The sequence below is a fragment of the Physeter macrocephalus genome, chromosome 18 (assembly GCF_002837175.3).
Source record: "Physeter macrocephalus isolate SW-GA chromosome 18, ASM283717v5, whole genome shotgun sequence".
Taxonomy (NCBI): domain Eukaryota; kingdom Metazoa; phylum Chordata; class Mammalia; order Artiodactyla; family Physeteridae; genus Physeter; species Physeter macrocephalus.
Window position 1 is genome coordinate 101,105,258 of NC_041231.1, and position 7,997 is coordinate 101,113,254.

Below are 7,997 nucleotides of genomic sequence, written 5' to 3' on the forward strand. Positions count from 1 at the left end.
AGAGCCAAGGGAAGAGCGTGTAGATGCCCCCATCGCTTGAGTGCGAAAACACACCAAGTCACACTCGCGTCGCTCCCAGCACACTCCAGCAGGCAGGCTGCCTGGGTTCTCCGGCCAGGGATTGACCGGGAAAGCGGGTTGGGGCCGCTGGGAAAAGCTGGAGCTGATGGCGAGATTGCCGCGGCTATAAATCCATCACTTCCCAGGTCAGCTCTGCGAGGCGCTGGGACTAGGGCTGGCGGAGTGAATTCCTGGGCTAGCGCGCATGCGTCGGCAGGTAGCAACCCAGCTCTTTATGACCAGGTGAGATGTTGGTGAGCAGGTAAAAAAGGAGGATTTGCCTAAGCGATTCCAGGGAGCGGGCCCGGCCGAGCCCTACAGCCCATGCCCGGCGGGGACCCGTCGCCAGGAGCGCCGAGCCGCGATGTCCATACTTGCCAAAATGGGGGACTGGCAGGTACGGGGGTTTGCCTTGGCCGGGGCTGAGGTGGGCGGGGGTGGGGCGGGGGAGGGGGCCGGGCGGGGGGAGGCGGAGAGGAAGAGCCGCGGCCCAGGGCTGCAGCGTCGTAGGTGAGGCGCGCCTGGCAGCGCCCAGGAGCGTTCCCAGGAGAGGAAGGGGGCAGGAAAACGGGCGCAGGCGGCGGCCGCAGCGCTGGGGGCCACGCGCGCCGCCGGCCTGCCCGGTGCTGGGGAGAGTCCGGCGCACGCTCCACAGGTGGCCCCGAGGGTCACCGGTGCTTTGCGCTACGGACGCCACCCCCCGCCCGCCGCCGGTAGAAACTGGGGTAGGCGACTAATTCAGGCGGGGGCAGGGCGCAGGCGGGCGGGGGGTGCGCCGCCAGCAAGGTTCCGGGCTCGCTACGCCTCCGGTCTCGCCCTAGACCCCAGGGCGGCGCGTGAGATGGGCTTCCAGTGCACCTGTCTCTCTCCGCGTCTCCACGTTTGGGGGACCACGAGAGAGCGTGGAGACTAGAAAGGGGTCCGGCTGGACGGGTCGCGCCGGCGAGCACGTTCTTTTGGGGAATATGCTCAAAAGAGTTTGCGCAAAGTTGAGCTTCTCGCTCCATCTTCTTCCCGAAGCCACTTTTCACCGCTTGGGCTACGGGTTGGGGTGCCTGGACGGGGGCGGTAAGCGGCGAGTGATGAGGCAGAAGGCCTAGAACTGGTCGAAACCAAGGCCTCCCGAACTTGGCCCTGCTAGGCCGCGGGCACCGGCACCGCAAGGCCAGCTAGGCTTCAGATCCTGCTCTCCCCTGAGCCCCGGGCCCGAGCCCGGCCGAGGGAGCCTGCATCCAGCGCTCTCTCCTTTCCCCTTCCAGACGTTTCCCCTAAGGGAACCAGGGCGGCTCTGGCCAGGTTGGTGAGGATAGCAGCCTCTCCCCTGTCGCCGATTTCATAATGGGAACCGCGGGGCCTTCTTTTCGCCCTAGCCAAGCGGAGGCCTGGTTAGGGGCGAGAGTCTGTGTGCCTGAAAGCCCGCGGGCCGATTTGAACCGAACCCCCGATCCTCTCAAAGAAAATTTGAGGCCCTGCTCTTTCCGGGGCGCGTTCTTTGGCTTGTTTCAGATTTCGGCCATCAGAAGTAAAGTTCCGAGAAGTCCCGTCTTCCCTACATTCTCTGGAGTTGGGGAAAGGAAGTCATCTTGCAGTATTTATTTCTTTCATTGCACTTATTCTTGTAATCAGCCGTGAGCTCTTCTAGACCTCTCCTCCCAGTTAAGCCTAAATAAATGCAATTTCATCTCCAGAGTTAGACTTTGTGGTTTAAGGGTGCAAATCCCACACCAGACTCAAATCTGGGGTATCCACACCTTTCCCTCCCTTGCCCCTGTGGGTCTCAGGGCCCTTCTTCATTCTCTGCTCTGGAGGGGAAGACTGGGGGACTCCTTGACGGAGGTCTTTCGGTTTTCCCCTCAAGCCGGGCAAACTTGGCTGCAGAGTTCCTCAGCGTGAGAAAACGCCCGCAGCGCAGGCTCGGCCAGGGTCTGGGCCTCCAGTGGGTTCGACTGAGGTTCGGAAGCAGCAAGACTCCAGCCTGAAGGGGACAGGAGTGAAGCCTGGGCCTGGCTCCCGTGGGTTCACAGTTTGGCAAGCGGCGGGAAGCCGGGATCTCGGGTGGGGCACGCGGATTTGGGGCCTGGAGAGGCCGGCTCCTCCGGCTTTGGCCTGTTGGGCTGCTGGGGCCCACTGGGTGGCAACAGCTGGTGAAAATGGAGTCCTTCTCCTTCCCTCGTTGTCTCTTTGTCTCTCTCGGTGTCTCTGTCTCTCACACAGATACTCACTCTTCTCCCAACGCCCTCTCCACGCCCCCATATCAGGCCTGGACCCCCGACCCCTGCCCCCAGGCCTGGCGCTGCTGTCCTGGGGTCCCGGCGAGGCCGGAGCATTGACATGCAAAGAAGCGACTTGTCGTGGTAATGATGCTCACACACTACCGCGGCTCCACTGGCTCCAGGGGCGACCGGGGCGCTCGCTCGGGCCTTTCTTTAGCGCTCCTAACGCGGGCGGCGGCGCGGAGCCCGCAGGCCCCAGTCTGCACCTCAAAGGCGCCCTCGGCGGGAAAACAACAACAGTTTAGCAGCCCCGGCGGGTGTGGAGCCGGAGATCTGCGGGGCTCGGGTCGGCAAGGGGGGAAGGTGGAGAGGATGAAGGCCCTGAAATGCCTTCCCCGGCCCACAGATAGAAAGAAAGCGAAACCTAGATTTCCCCCAAGCACACTGTGGCGACGTCAGGGGGTGTAAGATCCCCTGCTCCGGGGCCTAGGCTTTGGCCTACAGATCGCGCTCTGGGGCTGCGGCCGCGGCTGGGAGGGTGTCGGTCCCCCGGGCGGCCCACCCCCCGACTTCCAGCCGCCACGTTGGGCGGCGGCCCCGGGCCAGCCCGCAGGGTGCGTGGCGCTCGCGCTGCAAGTTGACCATTTTTGCGGGCGGAGCGCGGCGCCGAGCCTGGAGCTGGGTTCGGCCAAGGGCCTGTGCCGCCGTGCGCCGGCGGGGACCGGGCGTGCAGCGGAGCGCCCAGGGCGTCGGAGGGAGCCCCTCCGGCTCTCTGCCCCCCTTGCGGCTCTGGTCTTCTCCCTAACTTTCGCGGGGGGGGGGGACTTCTGGCCTACTCTGCCGGGCTTGGGGAATTGGCTGCGGTCGTCTGGAGGGAGAATTGCCCTTCGGCGGCTGGTGGCGGGGAGCGGGTCCCCCTCCTCTCGCCTTCCTTCCACCTGTTAGGCAACGCTCGCATTCGCGACAGCCTCTACCCTCACGGCGAGGACGCACCGTGAGACCCGGGAGGCCGGGAGCTTTGCAAGCAACAGGCCCAGATGGCATCAGAGGTCGTTCCTAGAGCAACTCTGAGGCGAGACCTACTGTTGTTGGGGAATATGCCGCATTCGAGGGGGAGAACGGAGGTGTTGACCTAGGACAAACGAGGAAGCTCGGCCAGAGAAATTAATTACCCTGTATTTCCAAGGATCGCATCACGTCTTTTTTTTTTTTTCTTTTTGGTCTCTCTTTCCTTAAAAAAGAAAACTGTTTCACAGAAGAAAAAAATACAGAGCCCCGGCGGGGCGAGCAGGCCCCCGTGTGGAGCGGGAGAGCCGAGACTGGCGGACCTGGACGACGGGGGTGGCTCCCGGGCCTCCGGGTTCCGCGCCAGCCGGGCACTGAGCCGCGAAAGCGCCCGCGCTAGTAACAGCACCAAATCATGAAGGAACTCTCCCTGCTTTAATTAAAAAGGGGAATCTTGGGAAAACCGGAGCAGATTAGCACAGCGAAGGGTTGGTTCCCTGCGATTTATTTTGATGCATGCATGACACGGCGCACACATGTCGGTATTTCGGCTCAACTCCAGAAGCGACTGTGAGTGTCCATAGGAGTTCCGTATTCCTGTCCACACTGCGCCCAGGAAGCCCTTAGCCCAAATACCACGTTGAATTATCAGTCGGCCCTAGCTTCATACACATGGGAGGAGAATCATTTAACCCCTGGAGCTGTCAAGTAACCTCTTCAGGGTACACTTTTTATTTTACACGCGGCAATGAAAGGATCCCAAACCCCAGCCGAGCGACTGAAGCCGTCTGGCAAAATCTCCAACCTGGGGGGTGGGGTGGGCTGGGAAGCGCGAAGCCAGTAAAACTCCCAGGGCGCCGCGGCCGGAGGTGTCAGCTGCCGGGAGCGGAGGCGATCTCTTGTTGGGCAAAAATCCTGACGTGACTTCGCCGGTCTTCGTTTGGTGGTTACATTTGATCGCGAAAGGGATAGTAATTTCGAATAAGATTGGACGGGGCCGAAAGGACAGAGCCGCTGGTGGAGGCAGGGTTGAGGGAGAGGTGCTGAAAGCTGGGCCCCGGCGCGGTGCCGGGCTTTCGCCGGGGCGTCTCCGGCGAGGAGGAGACGGAGAGGAGAGGAGAGGAGAGAGGAGAAGAGTGGCATGGGGGCGGGGGGCGCCGGGGCAGGGCCGCGCGGCGGGGCTCGAGGGAGATTTCGTGGGCTCCCCGGCAGGAGCGCGCTCTACGAGCAAGTTTGCGGCTTGGAGAGGCCTTTATACCTGGGTCGGAGCGGCCGGCGGCAGATTGTGGTGCTGGCGAGCAATTGGACTATTGTTGATATGCTAATGAGGCGATTAGGCTGTTGGTAAAGAGCAGGAAAAGGGAAAAGTTTCTACCATTAGAGGGAGATCTCCGAGCGCACACGGGAGCTCTTTCCCTTCTCGCCTCCTCCTCCTCCTCGCCTCCTCCTCCTCCTCGCCCTCCTCCTCCTCCTCCTCGCCCTCCTCCCCCTCCTCGCCCTCCTCCTCCTCCTCCTCCTCCTCCTCCGGCGCTCACCGCCCGCAGCCGGCACTTTGCGCTTACCCAGAGAGTAGCTCCACTTGGGTGCGAGGCGGAGAGGGGGCAAATCCATTCACGCCGATCCATGAAAATGCTTTGGAAACTGACGGATAATATCAAGTACGAGGACTGCGAGGTAAGCGCGGCGCTAGCTTTAGTCGTCCTCGCGGCCGCAGGCTCGGAGCTGTACTTCCCGCTCCTCCTCCTCTCCTCGAAGCCAGCTGCGAGGTGCGGGTGAGACAAACTTTCCCCGGCGCAGCGCCCGCCTCTCCGATTCGCCCGCAGAGCGCAGGGCAAAAGCTGCAGAGTGAGAATGAGGACGTTCCCTTCTTTCATCTCCCTCCTTCGGAGCCCCTGTCCCGCTTCCTCCCTTTTCCTCCTGACCGGTTTTGACTGTGCCTAGGAGTAGAGCGAAGAGAGACGAGCTGGGTTTTTGAAGCAGTTGCTGGCAATTGGGCACGCGTCCGTGCACTCTGCGTGTCTCTCCAACGAGATTCTGAGGGCCCAAGTCACCAGGAACAGAAAGGAAAGAGAAAACCCTTTCCCCTCTTGAACTTTGTCCCTGATCTTTAATATTCCTTCTTTCATGTATTCATTCTTTCCTTCCTTCCTACCGTCCCCCACCCGACTTTTCTAAAAAGGCTCTTTTCTATTTGGAGAGGCCCCCCCCTCCCCCGCACACTTCGCTCTCAGCTGGGCTGCATCTCCCAGTGAGCGGGTTCAGTTTGGGAACACTCATCTCCCAAACTGCTGCGGGGCTCCTCCAGGTACACTATGTTTGTTATTCAGGAAGTTCTCGGCAGTTCCTCTCTCTGAGCTACTTGGAGGAAGCCCTGGGGTGGGGATGGGAGCCGGCTGGCCGCCGGCTCTCTACACATCCGCCGGGCACTCGGCTGCGTGACCGTGGGAATCCTGGCGGGGCTGCCGCGGCCTCCGGTGCGGGGAGCCCGCCCGGCCGGTAGAGCGCGCCGCACTGGAGCCCATTTTAAAAGCCACGATTCCCGGAGCTCGCCTTCTTGGGGCAGCCGGGGAAGCCCCGGGACTACCGGCCGGCCGGCGGGAGGCGCTGGGAAAGGGCCTGGCGGCCGCTGTCCCAACCCCCTCGCAACTCCCCGCTAAAAAGAGCCCATGAGTCACGGGAGGGGGAGGGGAGGGGGCCGCGACCCGAGAGATTACCTAAGTAAATAATAAGTGGCAGTCCTGCCTTTTGCTAGTTTTTCTTTCCTCTTTTCTTTCTTTCTTTCTTTTTGGCATGTGGAGCTGCGAATGTCAAGCTGTCTGTGTGGGCGCAGCGGCGGGGTCTTCACCTGAGATCAGAACCTGGGCTATGTGAACGATGTGTCACCCGTCCCCTTCCTCCTCTCCTTTCTGTAGACTATTTTAAATCTTTCTCGTTTCCCGGGTCCTCCGTTTTCCCCTCCCCCCCCTCCCCCGGGGCACGAGGTGACATCCCAAGGGAACGGGTGCTTATCTGGGGACTCGTGTCGTGCGCGGTGCGGGGCGCAGAGACTCCATGTCGGGCCAGTCGCTTTGTTTTCAGGGCTGGGGGGCCCTTTCCGAGCTGGTCGGGGTGACACTGAGCCCCTAAGCCTCCCAGGGTGGATTGTCGCATCCGGGCTGTGGCCCGGGGCTCGGGCAATCACCTTCTCGGAGGCCGAAACCCCCGGCGGGCGGGGTCCGAAGCTCCGCGCGGCGCGAGCTGCCCGTGGGACCCAGGGGGGAGGCGATGCACTTGCACCCCCAGAGAGGGACCCTGTGGGGCCGTGTGTGCATGTGCTTGTGAGTGAGACAAAAACAGATGAGGAGCGAGAGGAGGGAGAGGAGGATAAATAGAGCGGAGGCTGTTTCAACAACTTTGCGGTGGGCGAGCGCCGGAGCAGGGATTTCGGGTTTCCGAGCCGGCTTGGGGCCGTCTAATTATGTCGGGCTCTGCAGGGACACGCAGGAGGCGAGGTGCCGCTTGCTCCGACACCCTGGCGGGCAGACTGGCAGGGGCGGCGGGGGGGAGAGCGAGCCGTGTCATCCGGGGGGGGGGGGCCTCGGGCGGGAGTGGCCCAGCCAGTCAGACGGGTTTGCGCCGGGAGCCGGGAGCCGGTGCCAGCGGCGCCCGGGCTGGGCCGCCTCGCGCCTCTGCGCGCCCCGGGCGGCGTCCCGGCTCCCCCACCGCGAGCCCCGGCCCCGGAGAGCCGAGGGCAGGGCGCCCGCCGCCGCGGACCGTCCAGCCCCGGGAGGCCGCGGGAAGCTCGAGCGGCGGCCCGGGCGAGGGCCGGGCCCGGGCGGGGCGCCGGGCCATGGAGGAGCGGCGCGGGGGCGGGCGGCCGAACCCCGAGCCCCAGGCCCGGCTGCGGAGCGGAGAAGCCCGCGGCCGGAGGCGCCCGGGAAGCAGCTCGGGCGCCGAGAGCCAGACGAACGCCCGGACGCGGTCCCCGGCAGCTCCCGGCCGCGACGCGCGGCCCCCGCGGCATCCCGAGGTCTGCCCCAGCCTTTTAGGTCTGATTGTCCTCGCTCGCTTCCTCTCCCCTCCCCCTCCCCCGCGGCCTCCCCCTCCGTGCGCGCCGGCTCGGCCCCCTCCCCCTCCCCCCTCCCGTCCTCCTCTAGGGCTCTCCCTCCTTCCCGCCCTCCCCTCTCCCCACTCCGTGCTCCTCTCTCGCGCCCACACTTTCTTTCTCACACACGCACGCAGACACATTCTCCCTCTCTGCGCGCTCGCCCTCGGTCTCCCTCTCTCCCTCTTTCTCTTTCACTTTTGCTTGCCCTGCAACCTTTTAAAATGTTGCCCCTTCCCTGTGATTCGCCAGCCGCCGCGCCGCGGCCCCCCGCGCGCTCGCCCGCTCGCTCTCTCGCCCGCTTTTTGTCTCTCGCGCTCCCTCTCCCCTCCTCCGATTTGCTACACTGAGGCTCCCGTCAATGGACTGCATTGAGAGCCGGCTCCGGCACGAGTTGCCTCTCCGCTTCACGCTCGATTTCCAGGCATTCTTCCCTTATTAAGTATTCGTGTAATATTAATAGTCATGAATATCTGCTATTAGCAGGCTCCAGGAACGCTGCCCAGCGCGGTTATTAGAAGCTCAAGCGAAGCCGCCGCTAAGAAAAGAGGGGGAGACACGGATTAAGGAACACGCGCGCGCGCGCGCACACATACACACACACGCAGAGACACAGACACACAGACACACACACA

The 7,997-nt window shown here is 63.4% G+C and overlaps 1 protein-coding gene across 3 annotated transcripts in view; it reads left to right on the forward strand.

The window, feature by feature from the left end:
• Positions 1–409: 409 nt before the first annotated feature.
• Positions 410–7,997, forward strand: part of TFAP2A (transcription factor AP-2 alpha) — a 22,887-nt gene continuing 15,299 nt past the window's right edge. For 2 of the 3 annotated variants that reach the window (XM_007100209.4, XM_007100216.3), the window contains exon 1: positions 4,821–4,952. In XM_007100209.4, coding sequence (XP_007100271.1) covers positions 4,902–4,952 — 51 coding nt within the window. In that variant the 5' untranslated portion in view covers positions 4,821–4,901. Of the gene's footprint in view, positions 458–4,820; positions 4,953–7,997 lie in introns of those variants that run through there. The other variant, XM_055079610.1, reaches the window with a different exon arrangement.